The 24,246-nt window shown below is 42.5% G+C and overlaps 1 protein-coding gene across 2 annotated transcripts in view; it reads right to left on the bottom strand.

Moving 5' to 3' along the window:
- Positions 1 to 23,197, bottom strand: part of sez6 (seizure related 6 homolog) — a 142,081-nt gene extending 118,884 nt beyond the window's left edge. For both annotated transcript variants that reach the window (XM_022762985.1, XM_022762986.1), the window contains exon 1: positions 22,861 to 23,197. In XM_022762985.1, coding sequence (XP_022618706.1) covers positions 22,861 to 22,930 — 70 coding nt within the window. In that variant the 5' untranslated portion in view covers positions 22,931 to 23,197. The remainder of the gene's footprint in view (positions 1 to 22,860) is intronic.
- Between the last annotated feature and the right edge of the window lie 1,049 nt (positions 23,198 to 24,246).

Genomic DNA, 24,246 nt, shown 5'->3' with positions numbered 1-24,246 from the left:
CCCCGTGTTGGCTAACAACTCCGCATTAAAAAACAATTACACTCACTAGGAACGATTCAGCTGACATTTTCAGAAACATAAACTGCCGCATCGACTTTATCAACTCAAACTGTGTTCTTGTTTTGCTCCTTTGGCCTTTTTGAATCTTCACTCTCTGTGTCTGGAATTTATTCTCGCTTCAGTTCATGTAAAAAAGATGAGCTAACCTAAAAACTGCTCCAGAAAAAACACAATTTGAGAAGCTAATAAAACACACACCAAAAAAAAAAAGCAGTTCAGTCTTGCTGCACTGTTTACCTCTGCTGTGAAAAAAGAAATGACCTTTGACCTCACCGGCTCCGTCTTCCTTTTCAAGTAAACTGAACTTAACCTAGCTGATCTATGTTAAAGCAGAGCAGGTCTTACTATTAGCGAAAGATTAAATCCCGATTCCAGATTTCATTTAGAAATATGAATATGAATTTAAATGCAGCATAAACCCCATCCTTAAAGACTCCATCTCTGCACTCCTTCCCAGCAATGGCACTGCAAACAACTCTTAAAACACGGCACATACAGCAGTCACACACTGTCAACCTCAGTATCAGGCTCATAGCTCAGCACATCAGTCTGAGAGATATTGTTCAAACACGATGAGAATATGAGCATTATGATGATCTGCGTTCAAAGGAGCGCCGCTCTCTGTAGATGCTGCTGCTTGATACAGAGGACTGCTGCTCAGAGAGCCTGCATACTTAGCCTAATACAACACATTTGTAATACACATTTAAATGCATTACTCACACAAAAACAATGCATGGTTAATTAATGCTATATATGTGATATGAATAATTTATAATAATTAATTTCTTCACACAGCAGACTTGCACAAACCTTCACAGGAAAAGCAGAGGAAAAAGGAAGACAGAAATAGTTTTGGGTTACGCTAAAGGTCAGGGAAGATTTTATAGGAACAAAGTAATGCAAACGAATTCAGCAGCAATAACTATTTGCATATGTTACACTTGGCATTCCCTTAAACGCACGTGACATTTTTTCCCAAGAACATAGGGCAGTTAGGAAACAAGAAAACAGAAACTAACATTGAAATCTGTTTTTCTACTCTGTCCAGTGACTTCTTTCCCAGTGGAGTGTGCATGTTGCAAACAGCTAGGAGTGACATTCAAGTGAGGCATTGCAAAACAAGTTGTTGATACAAATCAGTCTGCATTTCTGCATATTTAAGTAATATATGCAATACCAATATGTGCATGTTGGTGATTAGGCGTGGGCAATGTAATAGCTCAATAGAGTCCAGCCCAAATATCGCAATATACAATATTACTTCAGGGTGAATGTATTTTTTATATAATTATATACAGTTTTTTATGTTTTAATTAATTAATTAGTTTTGTTCAATATTATAGAAATATTGCATGCGGCAGGAAATATTGTGATGTTCGATATTATTGAATATCGGCCTGCACCTATTGATGATCTTATTAGTTTTATTAGTGGGACATTTCAACATTTTTTGATGGTTTTGTTGAGTGGTTGTTCTACACAGTCTGTGAACCCAAAATCTACCACAAAATAAGATGCCAAATGTAAAATACCGAAGAGCAGATGAATTATTCAGGTTGTAATTGTCCACTTGTGCTTGGTGTTCCTCAGGGTCCTATCATAGGTCCTCTGCTGTTCTTAGTGCTGCTACATTATTCAGAGATATTCTTCCTTCCTAAGCTTTGATCTATGCTTTCATATGATCATACACGACTCATGATCAAGCTGTTGCTATATTCATTTATCTGCAGCTGGTGAGGAATGTAGCAACTGTCCTAACTACATGCAATATATTTGACCATATCAACCCTGTTGTGTAGCTTCTCTGTGCTGAAGAAACCGAGTTGAACTTAAAGCTGAACAGATGATCAGCTTTGCCCCAAAGGACAAAGGAACAAGCTCTGTGAGATGAGATATTCGAGTTTTTATTTTATCTTCATTTGCTCAAATAACTGCTTTATTTGTATAACTGCTGGAAATGTATTATGTGCATAATAATGACGCTATTAATATTACATTCGGTGATGGTTTGGTTTCCTATTGCTTCTGTGACTTCTCTTTAAATACTATTCTATGTTCCTGTGTTAACTGGTGGTACAAAAAAAAAATTCTGTAATGAGATCAGCAGTAACACAGTATTTCAGTGTTTTCCAGATTCTTCTTTTAATGGCAAATGATAAGCGATAGTGACCCAGGTGAGACAGATCAGTGGTTTGGCTCTAATGACATTTTAATGGGAAACTAATGGAGGTTTCGGCAGACAGACATCAATGGGTTCAGTGTGAGGTCAGCGAGGCATGAGAAACAAGCTAATTGCTGCTTCATAAAGGCTGCGTATGAAAACAGTTATTGTTCTGCTCGACCCTCCCCAAGAGGTATTTCGCTCCGGGTTGAGGTTTTATGCTCATTTTGTGCTCACTGATGCAAAGATTAAAGTTTACTACAAGTAATACAACAATGCACAAATACAAAAATCATTTTAATTGCCGTGGAAGGCAAAGCAATTCTTTAACAATTGTCTTCCTCTTTTCATTTCATCTTCATTTCATCTTCCTGTGAGACAATATTCTATTGAGGAAACGCACTGCGGGGAAAGTGTTTCCTCAATAGAATATGATCTAGGAAATAGGAAAAACTCAGGATTCCCAAAAAGACGACAAATTTGAAAAAAAAAAATGTGATTAGCCAGGATTGTCACAGGCTCTAATGTACCAAGCTATGCGGTATGATATCTGATCCCAGCCTGTATCCAAGTGTGCCACAGACCCACCGGGTGAACCTGGTGGCACAAGTCCATTTGGCATGCCCTCAACACACCGGGCCAGGTGCACTTGACTGCAATTCATTCCACGCTCACTGATTCAGGAAAACACAGCCCTGTGTAATTGTCATACCATCAGTTTTTGGTTGGTTTTTTTTTTGCTATTTCATCCTTGCATTTCTCCATTCCATCACAGTGAATCACTGCTTGTGCTGGCTGGTCAAATTATAGCCTGTCAGGACAGTGATTCCACTGTTTACCTACACAGAAAGGACAGGCGCCATCTTTCATGTGCAGGTGAAGAGACGGCACATGACTGCTGCATGTGAAAATCACAATCATGTGCAGGGTTCAGGGAACTCTTCACACCACAACATCCATTTCTTGCAGGCTGTTATTTTTCCTCGTCTTTGCCTGGTTCCTGGATGTCTAACAGGCCCACAATTATAAGGTGGGCCATTAGACGTATTTATACTTTTATATATATTTTTAACCTCATGCAATTTGTTTCAACTGGCAGACTATTGTCTAATATACAGATGTTTCCTGAACGCCTCACATGCACACTATTGGTAGACACTACAATCTGCAATTCACAGATGTCCCCTAAACGCCTCACATGCAGGCTATAGTAGACACTAGCTACAGCGCACATCATCAGGGGCAACAGCAGTGCACTATAGTGTCTTTATCAGAGGTTTATAGTTGTCGTTGCAAATGTGCCAATATGAGGGGCCATTGGGGGCCCCCTCTCCTGATGGTGCGCCTCTGATCCATACTTATTAGTAAATCAAAGTAGCACTTGCAAGGCCAGTTGACATACTGATTATCAGTCTACTTTCATTGCTATTTGTAAGATAACACTACCTTCACATGTCACAGATTTGTATACATATATATATATATACAGACACATACACATTTTAATAAAATGCAGCAGGATTCTTTGACATATTAAATTACTGGGATGCCAATTTTAAAACTGGTCTTTTAATTCAAAGTCATTTTTAATTGTAATTTCAAAGATTTCCCGCCAGAAAAAGTGACAGTCACATTATACATAAAGAGAAAAATGAACCTGTGATGTTGAACTGGATTCAGCACCAGAATACTCATTGGTCATTATCAGTATATCTCAGGCACAATGCAGTTTTGCTGCAAGGTCAACAAGGAATTCTAGCATTCACCGCACAGCCTGTGATAATCCCCTTTTCTGTAAGAGGTCGGCAGGTGAAGGAGTCCCCAGGGTGGTGTATGTGTGTGTGTGTGTGTGTGTGTGTGTGTGTGTGTGTGTGTGCGTTTGTGTGTTTGCAGGTGTTTCAGCATGCTTTTCTTTACTCCAGCTGACCACGTGAGTGTGGCTGTTCTGTCAGAAGCTTCGAGCTGTACTGTGGGGTCAGAGGCCGGGCTGCAGTTAATGCTGTTCTAAATTGCCTTTCCTTGGAGATTTGCCCCCATTGAGACACCTGAGAAAGGTGGTAAGGTCACGCTGTGAGGAATAGGGTGAAGGAAGTGGATGGGAGTCTCGAAGTAGCCCATACAAGGCCAGTTAACAAGTCCACTATGCTGACTATCACCCCACAAACAACCCTTGTGACAATGGATTGAATTCTGCAGCCGATGCTGTTATTAACTGGAGTTTTCTGGCTGTTTGTGTCTGATTCTGTCCAAATCACAAAGAAGGTACCAACAGGATATGTCAGTGTTTTCTACCATATCTCTACAGTTTATTCCCACAGCTGAAGAAAACATTCACCTTAATGACGCCAACGTTTATTTTGAGTAGTTTCCTTGTGCGAGGAGCGATTATTACCTGCATTTAAGATGTGCTAAGTTGTAATAAATAATACTATTCCTTTAAGTATTTGTAATTGTACTGATCATAACTGTACTTACTAATCATAAATTACAAGATCATAAGTTGTTTATTTCTTATATTTTAAATACAATCGTTTTAACCCTCCCTCCTGCAAATCAAACCTGGATAAACCAGGTAATTTAATCTTAGATTTTTCTCCTGTTTTAAAGCCTCCCAGAAGTCTTTTCATCACTGCCTGTGGCAGGAACGGGATTTATCAGTTTATTAAATGGGTTTATATATTTTCGTTTTTCTTTCCTTATTTTCTTGGAGCAAAGAATCAGAAAAACATGTTCTAGTTTGAAGGTTTCTCTCATGTAAAGTGTTCCAGTAGTTTAAAGATGTTAAGGTTAAGGATGACCTGATGCTTTAGAGAACAGTTTCAAAGGCCTTTGTGTACACAGCGGTGAAATTTATTATGCACATATTTGCTTGTTTTCTGTAATATTGGAAATATTTTGAACATGGTTTTTAAGGTCTGTATCATTTGAACGAAAACTTTTTATTAGGGAGGTCAAATCTTTATGGTGGACTAAAAGAAAGTAAGTAAAAAAAAAAAAAATACAGGAATTGAAGTGAGAACACTCACTGTTGGAGGATGAGTGAATGAACGTCATGCAAACTGCTCTGTATTCTGAATACACAGGGAAAAAAGGATTATGGAGTCTGATTTGGATTTAAAACACAGCTTAGTTCAAAGTAGTCTCGTCCTAAATTTCACCTGCTGTTCCCAAATGCCTCCTCTAAAGAGACAAGCGGAGGATCACTGTGGCGTATACTGACACACTATAGTCACATGTAAACATATAAATCTCTTACGACGTTCAATTAAAAATAAGGCCGAGTTGCGTGTAACCTTGATGTTGCTTTTGGATGTGCGCAGCCCCCCCCCCCCCCCCCCCCCCAACCCCCCCCCCCCCCCGCTTCCAGAATCAGGTCTACAAGTGTTAAATATTTCATTGTACCTTTCCATGTAACTGTTTTCCTGCCACAGCAACCATGAAAACTACAGAAAGAGGAGAAAGAAAGGAAGAGACGGCGGCGCCAGGAGACACCTGGCTGACACGCATCTCGAGGCCGCGGGAGTGTGTTTACCGCTCCGCGCGAGGAAAGGCAAACATGTCACAAAATGCAACAAGGAATTTGGAGCATCGCTCTGTGGACAAGAGACTTGTATTCATCTTCTTCTTTTTTTCAATGAATGTTCAGAAATGAAGTGATGATTGGCCTTGTACTCTATTCAAGACTCAAGACTTCAACGGCGGATCAGCTGGAAAAGAAAGCCACGGGGGGGCGGGAGAGGGGGGGGGGTTGACCTCGTAGTGGGAAAGAATAGCAGACAGTCGCACTGATATCTTGGGTGTAATATTGTGTGGTGTGTGTGTGTGTGGAGCGGGGGGGGGGGGGGGCGGGGCACAGTTCAAGTTGTTTGAGAAGAATGACACGGAGAGCACCTTCCATCTGCGGCGTGGTGCAGAAGCCATTACTGGCTGTAGTGCTGTCATCCGTACAGCATCGGCTCCTTTGAGAATAAGACTTTCAATCAATCTATGAAAAGCAACTCTCTCTCTCTCTCTCTCTCTCTCTCTCTCTCTGCGGAACGAATGAGACAGAATAACTCATGATGGGGGCAGCAGCAGTCAAGTGAGTAGGTGTATAAAAGCAACGCAGCCGTCTGAAAGGAATTGTCTCGTTTTCATCCGCGCCGTCGGCCTCGCTGCATTTGTGGTAATGACGGTTTTCTCGGCTGCTGTCAGGCTTATTTACAAGGATGACGCACCGCAGAGGAGTTCGCCTGACTGGACTGTGTCTTGTCTTTTTTATGTGACGAAGAACGGCGTTGTTTATAGATCTAGATATGTAGATTTTACTCCTTCAAATGATTCATAACCATAATAATAACAACAACATCAAACAACCAAAGTTATGTTAACTGTTTAACATTAAAGGACCAGTTTACACATTCACCACTTATCATTATAGCTTCCACTCAGCAATAGATTTCCATTAGTTCACATGGAAATCAAGCTGTAGACACATAAACACTGAATCACTCCAATGTGCATTTACACACAATGATAAAGTAAGAACCTATACTTGGTGTCTGCTGTGATGTGATGAAGTCAAACTGAAATTGCAGCTCTACAAATACTTTAGATGAAATAATAACTGAGTTTCTTTGGGACAACTGAGTGAGCTCCGTCTGCTGATGAAGACTGTGCGACGTGGTAGAATGCTCTTGCAAAAAAAAAAAAGCCAGTAAGTGGACTTTGGAGTTGTGAATGAATAGAGGCGGTTTGGAAAAAACAGAGAAATACAAAAAGAGTTTGGATCATGTAAAAACGTAACGTTAATACAATGATAACAAATGCTGACGACAGAGCGTCACTTTTGTAGCAGTAACTAACTCGTTATTACTGAGTTGATAATAAACAGTGTCAAATGTCATCATTAATTGTAATAAGTCTAAAAGTCCAATTAGTCACAATCCTCCAATCAAAGCTTGATTACTCACCATGCAAAGCAGGCAAATATCCCCGGGGCCCCGACCCTCGAGGGCCCCAAAGGTTGCCCATGTGACGATTACTTTGTGGTAATTTGATTATTGAAGCTTTGTTCTGTAATATGAAGTTCTGAAACTGGATTAGTAACGGCCATGAAGTGGCTCCTCTGACACCTGTGGTATTCCAGCTGGTCTCATCCCTGCATACTGCATCTCTTTTAAGGATGTGTTCAATTAAAGGCCAGTTGGTTTTTCAGAGCCTGGGCCAAACCGGTTGGGGGGGGGGACCTGGGACCTGTGTGGAGGGGGCTAAAGCTCTAGCTGTGCATTCATTTCATATATGTGGTTCTTTAACTATTGTTTGGCAATGTTTTGTAGTTGTTAGTATGTTCAATTTCTTTTCCATGGCTGATTCAGACTGTGGGAGGGGGCAGTTAAATCCCCCTCAGCCCTCCATGATGCGCCTTAACGTTGCGGTTCCTGATCACCAGTGATTATCAGTAAAAGTCTGAATATATTATCGCCTCGTTAAAAATGCACATCATGAGGTTATTACACACTTTGTCCGACACACTCTTTCTTCCGTGCAGTCATGTTGTGCTGCCGTGTTTTGTCGTCCTTCCTGTTGCTGATGCAGTGTGTAATTCACAACACTCAGGGGGGAGGAATGTGCCAGCCTGTTATTTGCGGTGTGGGAGTTTTGAATAGCAGCCTTCATGGAAACAGGTGCCAGTTAGTGACGGGGAGCAGAGCGGTCCAACTCAGTCCTCCTCACTCAGAGCACACAGCAACCCCCTTTCCTCGGTACGTAATCAAGCCGTATTCAAGAACGCTGCCTTGGCTAATACTGACAATTCTGCTGCTTTCAGGAAAAGTCTGTGAAAAGTCGTCCCATTCGTCTTACTTTTGCAGATTTGCAATGCTGATGCTTTCGCCAGCGATTTGTTGAACTGTAGGTGCAGCTCTGCCGCCTGCCAGACAACTCCGAGGGGAAATAATGATGCAGCTGATTCCTCCTGACGGGGGGGGGGGCTCCGCTCTGCATTTGCATGTTTTATGTTTATTATTGCAAGAATGAGAGCCGGGGGTGTGCTGTCAGTGCCATTTTACTTGGTCAGTTCATTACATGCGCAGCGCCCCACCCCCACCCTTCATTACCACGAAAGTGATTAATATACAGTTCTCCTTCTCATTGAATTTACGAGGAGCTGCGTTTTAAAAACGTTAACAACATTATGAAAACATGTAATTCTTCAGTGACGTCACACAGGATCTGAATGATTTAAAAACAATATCGTATATAAACTCCCTCCGACAGAACAAACACATGCAGCTCCTCCGTCTGCTGCTGAATGAATAATCATTCTAATATCTGTGAAGACAAAAACCAGCTGAAGTGGCGAAACGAGAGCGTGAAACCAGGTTCTGCTCTTTTCCTTTTTCCTCTTTTCATATGTCATTGTTTTTGCAACAGCAGCTTGTGTGAGTCTCAGCTTTCATATCATCCTCAGTTAAAAGCAAATGGCTTGGCATAGTGTTAACAAGCAACAGCATGGCTGTGATCATCTGCAGTGCATACTGTACTAAAGAGACCATTACAGGGAAGAAGCTAAAGCCCCAGGGCCTCACAGATGTCATCACTGCACATATACTGTGCTGTAATCAACGGTACAGTTCTGCTCTGCCTCCGCACTGTTTAATACACTGTCTGTGTTCAGATGTACTCATCAAATCTATGGGAAATGCTTGGTAAAATATCATTATTATTATTATTATTATTACTTTCACGCCCATTCAAGAGCCCAGAAAATGACTGAGGAACTGAAAAAAGCAGCTCAGGAGGATACAACAGTAACTGCACCACCTCTCCCAGTGTCTTATGGGAAACCCTGCCCACACTGTCTGATGGTCATTTGATCAATTATAAATAAAATGTAAAATACAATAGTTACAGTTAAAGCACAAACAACAGCTGTCGGTGAAGTGGCTCCTGCTCCATCACGTCCTGTGTCATAATCTGGTTTTAACACTTTCCATATCTCCTTTGATACTGTGCTTCATATGGTTTATATGAGCCTGCGTTGATTATTCATGATGCCGCAACGAGCTGAACGTTGATATATTATCAATTCACAGAACCGATGCTTCATGTTCAACATGTTTACAGCAGCAACATCACTTCTCAGCAGCCTGTTCCGCCGAGGGGCCTCAGTGTTTCCTGGTTCAGAGCTGAACTCTTCTCACACCGAGTCAGAATCCACAGTGAATTCATTTAAACTGCTGCATGTTTTATCAGGTTTGTGAAAGTTATAATCTTAAACTTCAGCTGCCTGTTAGCGGCACACGCACCACTGACTGTGGACCAGATGTTTCCTAAGGCAGATGTTCATCCTGTGAACTGATGATTCATCCAGGATAGTTTCATATCCATCAAAGTCTTGGATCAATCAGCTCCCATTGTTTATACAAAGAATGAACTACATATAATATAATATAATAATTATCATGGTTATCATTATTAAATGTTATTATTATGTATTATTATTGTCAATCCATCCATTAGCTGTAATGCTTATCCTTATAGCGTCGCTGGGCTTTAGTATTATTATCATTATTATTATCATAACGACGTTGTTCCTCATTTATTCGCTATTACCCCATTGTTGTTGTTGTTGTTATCAATATTATTATTAAGATCATTAATCATAAACATTATTATTATTGTGTACAATGGACTCGATTAGCACAACACAAATTTTATACACTATGTTTCATCAAATGTCTGTGTCTTCTAAATCTGACAAATGTGTTACTCAAACACAAGACTGCATTACCCATAAACCCTGTTGCTTGCTATCCCTCTCATGATCAACATTCTGAAAGCAGCATCATGTAATGTTCCATCACCGGGCCGACCCTCACCTGTGCGGTCAACACTGACGGGAGGCGTGCGCCGCGTGTTGAGCCCTGAGAGCTGAGGATCAGCTCCGCAAACAACTTCCTGTCACACTGTAAAGATCCTCGGCTCCTCTCTGCCTAATCTGACGCGACGTGAGCCGAGCAGGCAGAGCGGCTCCTCCGCCTCAAATGGATGGATGTTTTTCTTGATGCGACTGCTGTCAAACTACACATCAATATCCATGGTCTGAGAAACACGTATATGTGACTACATCCATTATGTTTGATCAGTTGAAATGTGCAGACTGACACGTTGATGCAACGTTTGCCTTCTGCTCCATCTGCATCAACGTCTTCCTTCAAGAGCTAGTAAATACTCACTAAGTCTATACACACCACATACACACTACATACACACCACATACACACCACATACACACTACATACACACTACATGAGCTATTTTTTCCACGGTGTAAAGTGTTAGTCATCGAATGTCACATGATTCAGAGATGACTGACTTCAGTAGCTTGTACAGTTTTGCTACTTCCAATAAAAGTGCTTCTAATAAAGAGCGGCTCTAACTACACTGAGGAACAGTGACGGGGGGGGAAAACCTTCATGGCAGCTGTAGTTTTGTCAGTGTTCACAAATGCTTATGTTTAGGAAAATCATGAAAGTCAAATTAAATATGTGGAGTGAACTCCAGGGACGTGTTTCACTCTTTTCTGAGAGAGAGAGCCGCACAAACCAACGAGACATCATCTGGTCCACGGACAGCAGGACTCTGACTCTCCATTTTGGATTTAGCATTTTATGCTAACGGATTTTCCATTCTTTTCATTTGAATAATTTATACACTGAAGGTATTTATACACTGAGTTTGAATCCATGTGCAAGACGTTCGCTCGATCCTCGTTAAACTCAAAATCTCAGCTGTGCAAAAAGAACATGAGACAGAAGATGAGAGTGTGTAGTTTTGTCTCCAGCTTGTTTTGTTTTGTTGATCGATGCTCACTAATACTTTCACAACAATTTGGAGCTTTTGTGTGCAGCAGCTGAAACACTGCACAAACTCAGATTTTCATTCTATCACAATATGAAGGCTCCAGCTCCAGCCGACGCTAGAGGTACGTGTCTTCTAGTCTCGCAGACCGCCACTCCCCACGGCGCTGCACCCATGTTCATTCTGCTGTAAGGGGAAAAAGCGCTCTGGCTTGTTTGCATTTTCTTTAAACCAATCACAACCGTCTTGGATGCAGCAACGGCGCTCCTGCAAGATAGTGTCAGAAGGGAACTTGTTTCACTGTCATTGAAAGGGCTGATTCCCCAGAAAGAAACCACCTTAAAGAAACAGCTAAAGACGTGTGTCAGCTGTGCAACATGATCCAAACTTTCATCAAAACCGGCGTGTAGGCTGCCAGCATGGAGGGGTTTTGAGGCAGGAGAAGCGGAAAGGAAGGAGAACGCCACCTGCAAGAGGCGCCGCCCAATGGCAGGTTTAAACCTACAGCCTGCATCTGCTGAGTCGCACTACGTGTCTTCACATTTTTATAACAATATTGCTGAGACATTTTCCAGCAGAACAAAATCAACAAGAATCAGCGATAACAGGCGACCTGCCATTACAACTACAATCCTGTTCCAGATACTGAAGCGGTCGACTCATTTGTTCCTGGTTTTCCCTGGAAACACTTGAGCTGAGCTCGGTCCGATCCAAAGACCACGACGTGAAACACGGATCAAAATCACAACCTTTACTGACGAGTGTTGTGTCTCTCCTCTTCCTCACACACACACACACACTCTGATTTATATACAGTACATATACATACACACACACACACACAATATGAGCTGCTTCCTTTGCTGCTGCCAGTGAGGATCAAACCATGAACCCCCTCCCCTCCCTCCCGCCCTCCCCTCCTTCCCTCAAAGAGCTCTGGATGTGAGGCTGCAGTGTAAAAGAGAGCCAAGCCTGTCGGAGTCCTAATCGTTGTGGAGAGACCCTTGGCTCTGTATGCACAGCAGACGCCAGCCCCAATTAGACAGGTGTATACAGTCTGCCAGTGAATGAGAGGAGAGCGGACAGGCCTTTCTTCGCTGCACAAACACCAGTTCTGCGCCGCTGCTGCTGGATCGATGCCGCTCCCGGGCTCAGAGAGCTGGACTCGGAGGCCGTGCGGTGGGCGGCTAAATATGAGCCCGAGAGGGAGCAGATGAGATGTTGACAGAGGAGGAAATGAGAGATCGTCGGGGAAATGAGGAAGCGGCTGATGCCGATTACTAACACGACTTGTCAAAGCCGGCGTGCTGAGTTGTTGTTTCCCCAAGTAACGTTTTGACAGTGAAGAGCCGATCAGCTGACAGTCGGCTCCGTCAGTGTATATATAGAGCCAGGAGGAGCGCAGAGATCACTCAGTCTGATTGTCTTATCACCAACATACGTTTACAACTATTAGACCTCCTGTAATTAGTCTACAAACAATAATAACAACTTAATTAATACAAGGAAAACATCAATCTCATACATTACAATACATCAGACCCGCGACGAATAAAAAACTATGTGAACATCGCATTCAGGGAACATCTGTAAATCGTAGCACCTGCCAGTTGAAACAAACTGGGGGGGGGGGGGCATCCATACTGAACCCCCAGAGTCCAGGATCGCCACTGACAATACCACAGTGTCTCATGTCCATCATACTGGGAAACGTGTGAATCTGTAGGTCATGCAACGCAGCCGTGAGGCAGCGTGTCCTCTCTAACCGGTTCTTCACACGGGCGCCAAACTGAAAACCAAAGACGAAGTATGTGCCAGGCCTTACGCAGCTTTCGCCGTTATTACCACTGATATGATTAAACAGCAATGTGTAGATGCTGGTTTCCTTTACAAGACAAAGTCAGCTTTTTATTTACACAGCGCCAAATCACAACAGAGGTCGTCTGAAGGCACTTTTCAAACAGAGTCGGTCTACGGACGACTGGACTCTGGGTGGGCGGGGCCATCTGATGAAGGACTCAAAGGCTATTGGATGGATTGTCACGACCTTTAATGCCCTCCTCAGAATGAAGTGTAATCATTTGTGCAATTGATGCGTACATCCCAATAAATGAGTAAACAACCACATTCAGGTTTTGTCTGCTTCAATAGAAACTGATTAACTGACAGTGTTAATAAATCCTTTCATAAATGTGGGGGGAGGAGAGGGGGCGGGGTTTAAAGTGAAGTGTTATTAAATTGAGTGTATGACTTGATATATGGTGAATATTTGGTTGGTCACCTCCCGCTGAACCACCGTCCATCACACCCTCTCTGTCTGGTGTCAGTCTGCACCGGCCGCATGATTCATTGATATTATTCTGAGGCAAGGCGGCGGGAGCGAGCGGAGCGCGGTCCAGGAGCCCCAACGTAATTCAGACCCTGTTCGCCCAGGGCGTGATGCTGAGTGACAGCTGCAACATGACAGCTATCAATTAGGCCGTGTTAAGTATTAATGCATCAGCTGGGAAGCAGGGGGTGGGGTGGGGGCGAGGGGGGATTATTCCGAGACTTAAACTGGAATTAAGTGTGATCTGTGAGCGGAAGTGGATTTAGAGAATGTTCCATTGTGCAGATTTAGAACCAAACAGGAGACGTTCAGCTCCTTCCGCGACCGTTCGCGTGGCGGCGGCGGCGCGTTTATTCAAAGGCCCAATACACCGGAGAGCTGCAGCGCTCGCTCGGAGATGACAGGATACGGGATGCGACGGTGACACATGAAGCAGGTGCAGTTCAAAGCGCATCGCGTCCCATTTGCATCGTCTCTAATTTAACTCGGAGAGAGGCTCTGTCACGAGAAATCTCAAACACGGGGAGGAGACAGAGATATTGTAAAGCAGATGAACGCAGCCTTCAGGAGCCCGGCTTTGACTGACAGAGACGAGGGTAAACACTTCACAAGCACACTGCTCGCTTCACAGGGACTGTTATGCAAAGGGAGGGAAGGGTGAGGGGGGGTTAGACGGAGAGAAAAAGGGAAAATGAAAAGTACTCCACCCCCTCCAGGCCCCCTCAGCTCCTCTCAGGAGGTGTCAGGAGCTAGTGTGTAAAGAACCCAGCGCCCCCTCCTCCTCCACCCCTACCCCCACCCCCCCTATTTCCTGTGAGAGGGAGTAGCGCTGAATTTTGATAACACTCATTTCCAATTGAGCGCTTCAAAGAGGAAAAGGCTCGGAGACAATTAGAGTGAGAGCGTCGCCCCGGCGGCCTGAATGGCCCTTGATGAGAGCAACAGGCGAGTTTGGATAGGTTAATCAGTCGCAATCGTGAAAAGCAGGTGTCGAACACGCAACCTCGCCATCCTCCTCCCCGAATTATATGATCTTCGCATTCACAAAAGTGTCGTCGTTTAATTAAACACAGTGTCCTCTGCCGCTGTCTTTTCCTTATTCAAGAGCGTGAAGCCGCGCTGATTGCATCAGATCACTGACACCAAGAACAAATTGCTTTTTCTGCCGTGGCAAGGATGATGAAGGGGGTGGGGACAGGGTGTGTGTGTGTGTGTGTGTGTGTGTGTGTGTGTGTGTTGCTTATCACAGGAGAGGCACAATGGTGACTTTAATCTGAAGATGATGCAAAAAAAAAAAGAAAAAGTGTGGAAATCATCTTGTGAAGTCGTGGAAAAGAGGATTTCAAGTTTCATCTTTAATCAGAGCGCAGTGAGACTTTTGAACGAGCTCTCACAGATCCGCAGCTCACACCCAGGTGTGATGTTGAAAGTATATAATAAAAAAAAAAGACACGTTTCTAAGATTAGACTTGTTCCCTCCAGTGACCGGTCGCCCCTCAGTGATAAAAATAGCTTCCTGTCTTTTTTCCATTAAAGGTCACGTGACACGATAAAGGAGCGACGTGGTTCTGCTTCAGAGTTTGTAGTAACCGGTTTGTTGTGTAACGGTTGGAGTCTGAGTGGAAGCTGTTGCCAGCGCTAGTTAACTGCCAACAAAGCACCGCAGTTTGTCTCCAGTGTGATTCTCATTGTGTGAAATGTGTGAAACACGTCAACAAACGAGTCTTTGGACGTAAATAAACTTTTTATTTATTTGTTCTTTCACAATTATTAGTTTAATTAACCAACAACAGACTGTCCTGACTGGACAGACAGAATGGAAATGTATCTATAGATTGGTTTGAATAACAGTGCAGTCATCTCTGGGTCATGACTGGTTGATTAATTGTGGCTTTTAATTTGAAAAGATTTACATCAGTGTATTTACTGTATATGTAGTAAGCTCTGTGCTGTATTTACAGTGTATGTCATACTTTAAGATCATTTAAATGAGTGAAACAGAAACTGACGTAACATCAAAAACTAAAATAACTAAAAGCTCGAGTGATTCCAGAGGAAAACTCAGAGGTTGTGTTGTATCTGTTATTGTTATATCTCGATATCGCAGTATACGATATTATCACAATATTATATTATTGTATTTTATGTTTTAGGTGGCGTTTGTTTTATAATATATAATCATATTATTGTATTATTTTATATTTCAGGTATGTTTCAAGTGCTGCTGCCACTAAACTGCAGTTCAAAGTTACAGTCATCACACGCCGAGGTGAGACGTACACAAACCGTGAAATGAAGTTCAGACTGCAGCAGGACTGTAAAACTGTAAAAAAAAAAATAAATAAATACGTGAAATTATTGATATTATGAAAAATATCACAATTCTAGTGGCTGGTCAAAACTTTATGTTGCATATTTGTTGTGCTGGGAATCATCTTTAAAACATATTCTGCAGAACAAAAAACTAATTCAACTCAAATCCACAAAAAAAAAAAACCCAACAACAGTGTGTTAAGCCAAGTTAAACATCGCCGCAAAATAATGCACCTTACAGTAACTGTAATGTAATCAAGTTACAACGAGCATATTACCAACTGATCCAGAGAAACAAGGGGGCTCAGCAGGAGCCCACAGCTCATTTCTGCCCCTGGGGCCCCGAGTGGTAACATGGTGGACTGAGGTCGGTGTTACTGTGTGAGCTGACAAACCCTTGCACCTGTAGTGATGTGTGTGTAACTAAACCTCAGAACAAACCGCTTCCTCTCAGAGAAAAAAAATGATCACACAGTAATTCTGAGTGTGGTGGCAGCATTTTAACACACAAACAAATCAATGTGTGTGTTTAGGTTGTTTGAGATTACATTCCCTCCAACAGGACTGACGAGCCCCATCCACCGCCCCCGTCAATGCCGTGACGTGTGTGTGTGTGTGTGTGTGTGTGTGTGTGTACTGAGCTGTTGCTGTTGTTGGCCTAAAATAAAGCCCCTTTAGCCCAGTCAGCCTTGCAGCAGCCATTAGTTTGAGGCAGTTCTCCCAGCGGAGCGCTGACAATGATGACAGGCCGTGGCAATGCAAGCAGACCCTGGGGGTGGGACTCTGGGGGCATCGCTTGCTCCGGGTCAGGCAGGGCCAACGTATTTATCTGGGCAGTAATCTGAAGGGAAAAGGACAGAATTCCTGACCCCAAAACCTCAGGGACATCATCAAAACAGCTGCTATTTCAGGTCCACCATAACTCGCTGCGTTCTGCTCTCAGACGGCACAGGCTGCTGTAACCGGAGAGAGAGGGAGGGAGGGAGAGGGAGGCAGATCAGAACTGATGAATAACAGGGCAGCAATCAGCAGCGAGTGTAGTAAGGAGGGTAAACCATTAAGGAGAAGCAGAGCTGATCACTCACGGATCTGAGCTCCGAGCTGAAACCGGTCCAGAGCTGAAACGGCGACATCATCACCTCAGTAGCGGCTCAGTCTGCAGGTTTGATTTACTGCAGACCAGACTCACTCCTCCAGACGAGGAGCTAATGCATCTGCAATGTTTACAAGTGCTATATATACGTACCTGGTGCACAGGTTGAGATGCTTTAATGTACTAGTGCAGTTCTTCAGTAATATGAATGGACTGTGTGTTGGCCACAAATTTAAACGTGTTCTCCAGCATTTTTCAGTCGTGATGGTTCATTGAGGCCACGCTGCTCCTGGAAACAGCCGAAGCTTAGAACTAGAGTGGACTTCACAGTTTGGTTTCCGTCCTGACCTGCAGTGTGAACTGTTGGAGCTTGTATACACACGTGTGTTGCTTTCTAAACGACGTCCAATCAAATTCAGTTTGCCACAACTTGACTGGACTCCGATCAAGCTGTGGACACATGCGCAGGAGCAACCACAGTTTGGAGCAGTGAAAGGGTCTGACTACTTCCTGGTTAGCCATAGATAAAGGAGAGTGTCTGTCCTGCAGCGATGTGAGAACCATGTTGGTGCAATGTTCTTTATCTTAGCTCTGTTAAAATTGGATTTATAGTGTCGTACAAAAAAAGATCATTTTCATGGATCTTATCATTCCTCTTCCTGTCATTCATTTTGCAGTTTCGGATCAATATAATTTGACCTTTGACCACGAGGGTTCCCATTACTCCACTGACTCCAATTACGATTTGGAGTCAGTTATGGGCTTTTTCTTTTTTTCCACCTATTACACCAGTTTTAAATCTGCACAGTGGCAGTATTTAAGCTACTGGCCGTTTCTTTTTACAACATAACCGTGGATGACTGAAAACTGAGAACATCGAAGCATGTTGAAGTTATGAGGGATAATCTCTTTACACGGTCTCTAAGTGAATTAGAAACTCATCGCCACTATCAATCAGTTACGACGTGCTGATTCCTCCTGTATGTGTACGACACCTGTCTGTTCTGCTTTGACTGATTTACAACCCCTGAGAGAGACTGATGCATTTTTTTAATTCAAAATACTCCAACCAGGTTCAGAGGGTTAATCAAATTACCGAAAACCACACGACTCGCAGCAAACCAGAGGGCAGGTACAGCAGCTTGTTTGCGGGTCGGTATGCAGAACATAATTTACATACACACCTAATTTTAGCCAAAGGGTCCAACGTATGCAGATTCATTTGAAACGCTGCACTGCACTATGACATGCTTTGGATGATGGTCATATGTGTGTATTAAACCTGCACCACCAATTCCCCTTCTAAATTTATTGAATTTATGTTACAGATCCCTACAGGGGGAAACTTCCCGCCTTCCAGAGAGGTCAAAGTTCAAGGTCAGCGACACGACAATCACCCCAGGCCAGCACAGCCATCGCTAAACCAGCACAGTCTCTTTAATCTCTGCCTTTCTGCTACTCAAAAGACCCCATGTTTATTTCATGCTAGGTTTATTTTATGTGAGCGAGGCTCTCAAAGAGAACGCTGTTTTTGTGCATCAGTGACAGTGAGGAGCTTTGAATCAGTATCATAGCAGGAAGTGGCAGCCAGACGAAGTGGCTGCAGGGTCTTGGCACTGCTGATTACAGGCTAATCAAAGGGCAGGGTGAAGGATGGCCATTGTTAATGTGAATTATCACTTGCCTTGGGTGATACTTGTCTATTAGAGCAAGAATAGCATCTCATAAAGCAGATTAATCTCAACAGTGTCGATGATGGATGAACACTGAACAGTGGGAAGGCCGACTGTAGACCCACAAAACATGCTGAAAAATGGCAGATCAGAAGCTTTAGAATATTGTAACAAAGCGGAGAGGTCCGATGTCAAAGACTGTCTATGTTTGTTTTTCAGTTTAGAGAAATATACTATTTTGGGAGAAAATTTCCGACAAGGGTTTAAAAGTTGTGACTAATGGATTAATCAGTTGTTAATAAATCATTAAGTTTCTCTTTGTGTTTCCACAGACGGTGTTTCATCACTGAGCTACGGTGGATTCTTAGTAACGCAAAGATGGGATTTACTGATATTAACATCAGATGAAGTTCTACATTTCCGCACAGACAGAGGACAGTGGATGTTGTTCCACATCACTTCCACTGGAAGCACGTCAGAGGCGATCTCTGATTGGCCAGTATGAAATGAAGGAATGATTAAAGCAAGAAAGGAGGTACAGTACATAAGGGCACCTGTTCCTTGAATAGAAATGATTTCAGGGTTGCCAGGTTGTGGCTGGTGTTTATCCTCCATGACATGCTGTGCTTCGTCTCTCTGGCTCTTTGGTTCATCAGGGAGACAGTTTGACCTCTCACCTGTTAAAGGGTCGCAGGATATCTGGACCAAAATCCATTTAATAACAACTTAACATTTACTACAACAGACTGGATGGATTATTGTAACTTAGTCGCATTATCCAGTCACAGATGAGTTACTGACTTTTGCTGTTCAGACGCATAATTGATGACTTGACTACTAACGACTCACAGGCCAGAGAAGTTTTTCACAACCTGTCAACACAAAAGTTTTTCTTATTCACATGATGATCCGTGAAGATTTATCAGTAACAGCTTATAAAACCTTCACAAAGAGAAAGTGTCACTGATTTTTCGTCCTCCTCTTCCTCTTCAATCATGTATTGTGTGTCTGTATCCGTCTCTTTTTGTTGCAAATTACAGAAGAAATAAATAATCAAATGAAATCGAATGTGACAATCTGATAAAAGATTAAGAAAAAGTTGAAGGTTTTTCTCTGTATCTATTTGCCGCCCTCCCAGTGCTCTTATCATCTCTCTGTGTTGTGACTAACAACAACAAAATATAAAGTGTAGAAACGGTAAATTATAAGAACTGAATCTTAGAATATAGCACTCCATTTACTTATTCACTGATTCTGCTCATACATCTCCTACATCTCAGCCCTCATGCTTCCTGATTCCATACTACATACTAATTATATTCAGTACCACACACAGTGCTAACCTTATACAGTTCTGTTGTGCAGGTAGTTCGATTTAGAAATCAACGTATTTTTCCATTTTATATAAACAGAAAATGATACAACAGGATAATCAGACTCCCACCACGAGGCTTGGGCCGATATTCGATAATATTGGATATCACGATATTTCCTGCCTAATGTGATATTTCTCATAATATCAAAAAAAGTCAGACCTGTGATTGTTTAACTGCTGTTAAGAAACAACTTCACTTAGACGTGAAACATAAAATACAAGTATATTATTTTATATTATAAATATTCTAGGCCAGCCCAAATATCGCCATAATATCGTATATCGTGATATTTGGGCTTGCCTGTATTCAGAAATTGCCCATTATCACCATCATCTAATATCTATTGACTTCACAAAGAGAAAGCAAAATATATATTTTCTTATATTTCTCCGAAACACCGCCATCTGCATTTTATTTTCCATTTCCTACCAGCTGTGAGTAGCTTCTCCATTTCCCCTCTGTATTGCATTGAAAGACAATGGTGCACATCAGCAGTGCTGTGCAGTCAAAAGCAGTTTTCGTCTACATACTTTTTTCACTGCGGGAACATACGACAGAGACAAACCTGCTCAGACTCAGCACGTACTTATGGAAATAGGACACAAGGACCTCATGTTCGTTTGTGTTTGTGCAACACAACCTGGCCTCCACATCAACTAATATGTAAACGAGGAATGCACTCAGCTGCTCTTTATAGTATCACCTTTCTAAATCACTGATTTTATAAATGAAACTCACCCACCCAACTTAAAAAAAAAACTAATCAAAACTTTAGGAGTTTGGACTAAATAAGTAAACAGCTCAATCCATCTGTGTCTGCATGTCTGCAGCCAGACTGTGGACCTGAATGCACAAAGCCATTCAACACATTTATACAAACAAAAGGTGCAAGTCACAATCAAAACCTGAATTATCAAGGCGTCAGCTGTGTCTACACAAAAACATCCAATTAAAAGATGACTGACAGAACGGGGGTCTGTCATCAGATAACCCGTCTCCGTCACAAGTTCATTTCGTGTAATTTCTCCAACACAAAGAGGCGCCTGCATGATATTTGGATAATAGCTTTTAATGCACAAACCATCCAATGTGAGACTTGATTTAATGACAAATCCCTGGGACTTAATTTTGAAGAGCAAGCAAGAGGAAAATATTGAGTGGTTGTTCAAATCGTTGCAACTATCCAGGGAGACAACTCTCTAACATCAGCCATGTTTTGTAGCAGACTCTATTTTGTCAGGGGATATGAATAATGCAGGGAGGCTGCAAAAACACTATCAGCCATACCACTACTTTGACAAGAGGACCAGGAGATAGGCTGAATTCATTTGGAGCACTTCGACTTTTTTCCAAGGCTGGAAAATGACATTTTTATCAGCCTGTTTGCCTACTTGAGTTTTCTTAAAAATTCAAATTGAGGCAAGGATAATGAAACTATAGAGGAATGAGATAAGAAGTTTCAGCTATTATTAGACTCTACTTTCTACTATATACAGTGACTTCAGAAAGTACTCAGGCCCCTTCACTTCTTGCACACTTTATCATTTTGTAGAATTAATCTTAAATGGGCAAAATTGCCATTTTACTCATTAATCCACATTGAATAACCCATAATGACAAAGTGAAGTGAGTTTTTAGAAATTTTTGCCAATTCATTAAAAATTAAAAACGGAAATCTCTCATGTAAAAAGTATTCAGACCTTCCACCCTCCAGACTGCGGTCATGTGTCTACAACTGGATTGGAGTCCACATGTGTATATAAGGTCCCACAGTTCACAATATGTATTAGAACAAAAACCAAACCAAGAAGTCCAGGGAACTCTCTGTAGACCTCTGTGATAAAATTGCAGCGAGACATGAATCGGGCCAAGTGTACAAAAACCATTTCTAAAGCTTTGAGTGTTCCCAGGAGAACAGTGACCTCAATGATTGTGAAAAGGAAATTTGGAACCACCAGGACTGTCCAATCAAACTGAGCAACCAGGCAAGAAGGGCCTTAGTCATGGAGGTGACCAAGAACCCAACAGCCACTCTAGAGCTTCAGAAGTCGTCCGCAGAGAAGGGAGAACCTTTCGAAAGGACGACCACCTTAGCGGCACCCCATCAATCAGGGCTTTATGGTAGAGAGGCAAGAGGGAAGTCACTCTGAGTAAAAGACCTGTGACTCCTGATTGGAGTCTGGTCAGAATTGATGTCATGAATGCAGCCGCACACACAGAGGTCCTTGAAGAAAACCCGAGTGCACGCTATCTGAGACAGGGGCGACGACACCGACCCGAAGCATACAGCCCAGCCCAAGAGTGGCCCAACCGAAGCCCAGACCTAAACGGCACAGAAAGCAGTTCACAGACACTTTCCATCCAATGCGATGGATCTTGAGAGGATCTGCCAGGAGGAATGAGTTATACTGCCCAAACCCAGAGCTTGTAGAGACTTACCCAAGAAGACTCAGAGCTTAAGCAGCTTCTGCGCACTTTTGAATATCAGAGATGTCAGTTCTTGATTTTGGATAAATTTGCAGAAATGTCTAAAAAGAAAAAAGTGATTTCACTTTGTCATTATGTAAAAAGTGAAGGGGTCTGAATTCTGCAGTCTCTGTAATTGTGTTCTGACTTATAACTTTCACAGGCTCTGAGGTCTTGTGCTGCATGTATACACTGTGCATACATGATCTGAGTAGAATGAGAAAAACCCAACCTAAAATCTAACAAAAACACCACGTCCCTGTCGTTGTTGATGTGTTCATTACATTCAGGAGTGTGTTTGCAGTCAGCCGTGTGAGCACATGGAGGTAGAGAAGAAAACGGTGCAAACGGAAAGATTCCCGGGCGAAAATAAGACAAAAAAAATAAAATAAAATCCACAACAGAAACCGCTCACTTAGGAGCAGCGAGGTCGAGGGCTGAGAGCCTCTCATGAACACTCTCATTCAGCGGAGAGAATAAAGAAGAAAAAAAAGAAAAATAATAATTAGAGAGTGGGCTAAATATTTTCGGACAATTCTTACCTTTAGCGCCCGTTTCCGTCACCGCCGCCACCAGAACAAGGAGAAGAAAATAATCTCTGACCGCGTTCATCACGTTTTCTCCGGTTTACGCTTCTCTAGCTGTTAGTACAGTGAACGTCCTTGGGATCCTCACTTTTCCTGTGGCGGACTGAAGCACTGAGAGCTCCGCCGAGCACCGTCCTCACACACACCGAGCGCTCCTCTCGCTGACTTCAGCCGCCTCGATCTACTCATTCACAGAGACAAGGGGCTTTTAGTTTGCGTACAGACTGACTGACTGGCTGGCTGGCTGGCTGGCTGACTGACTGACTGGCTGAGTGCGCTGACTGCGCTGACTCCTCTGGCTGGAGGCTGGAGGCTGGAGACTGTGGAGCTGTTGCTGCTGCCGTCGCTGCCCCTCTCTGTGCTCTGTGCTGGGAGCCTCCTCTTCAGGGCAGCGCCGCCGCCGCCGCGCATTCAGCACCGCGGACAGCTCCTAGCGTCGGCCAATGGAACACACCGAGTAAATGAGTCTCCAAGTGTGGGACACATTCAGCTGAGACTGTGTAATTAGGCTACATCACAATAACCTGTTCTCAGCACTAAGCGTGTGTTGAACGTATTAAAATCACTCACTTAATATTTTATGTTTATATTTTATGGGGTTTTTTTTTTCTTACTTTTTATGCAACCATTGAATTCCATTCATTTCATCAGTGTTGGTGGAAGCATTCCTGGCAATACAACACTATAAAAACTAAAGTTACTGTAAAGTAAGAGAATTAATTTTCCATAATGGTCCCTTTTCAGTTTCAGATTGTTGTTTTCTATGTAAAACAAGGTATAACTGTCAAACAGTGGGATCAAAGAACAATATTTCTTCTGAAACGAAGTTTAAGGTTCTAAAATGACACTTAAGTCCAGAACTTCAGTAAAAGTGTGGAACATATTCAACTGAGACTGTGTAATTAGGCAACATCATAATAACCTGTTCTCAGCATTAGTGTGTGTTGAATGTGTTAAATCACTCACTGAATATTCTCTACATTTTTATGTTTTTCTTTTTATGCAATCATTGAATTCCATTCATTTCACCAGTGTTGGTGGAAGCCTTCTGATGATTTACTTAAGTAAAAGTAGCAATACAACACTATAAAATCTACTTATGGATAATAAACACTTTTACTCTAAAGTAAAAGTAATGGTTCCTTTCAGTTTTATATTGTGATATACATTCAGTAGCCAGTTTATTAGGTTACACTTAACTTTTAGCTGCTTTGCTAAAGGTAAACGACTGGAAAACAAAGGCTGCCTGAAAGGTAGGAAAAATACTTCCCACTGGTGCTATTGTTTGTGCTTCCTCTGATTTCACACATGCAGATCACACATCATGTGGAGTGTGTAATG

The sequence above is a fragment of the Seriola dumerili genome, unplaced genomic scaffold (assembly GCF_002260705.1).
Source record: "Seriola dumerili isolate Sdu_G_001 unplaced genomic scaffold, Sdu_1.0 BDQW01000458.1, whole genome shotgun sequence".
NCBI lineage: Eukaryota > Metazoa > Chordata > Actinopteri > Carangiformes > Carangidae > Seriola > Seriola dumerili.
Note: the sequence above shows the minus strand (reverse complement) of the source record. Positions and strands in the feature narration are given on the sequence as shown.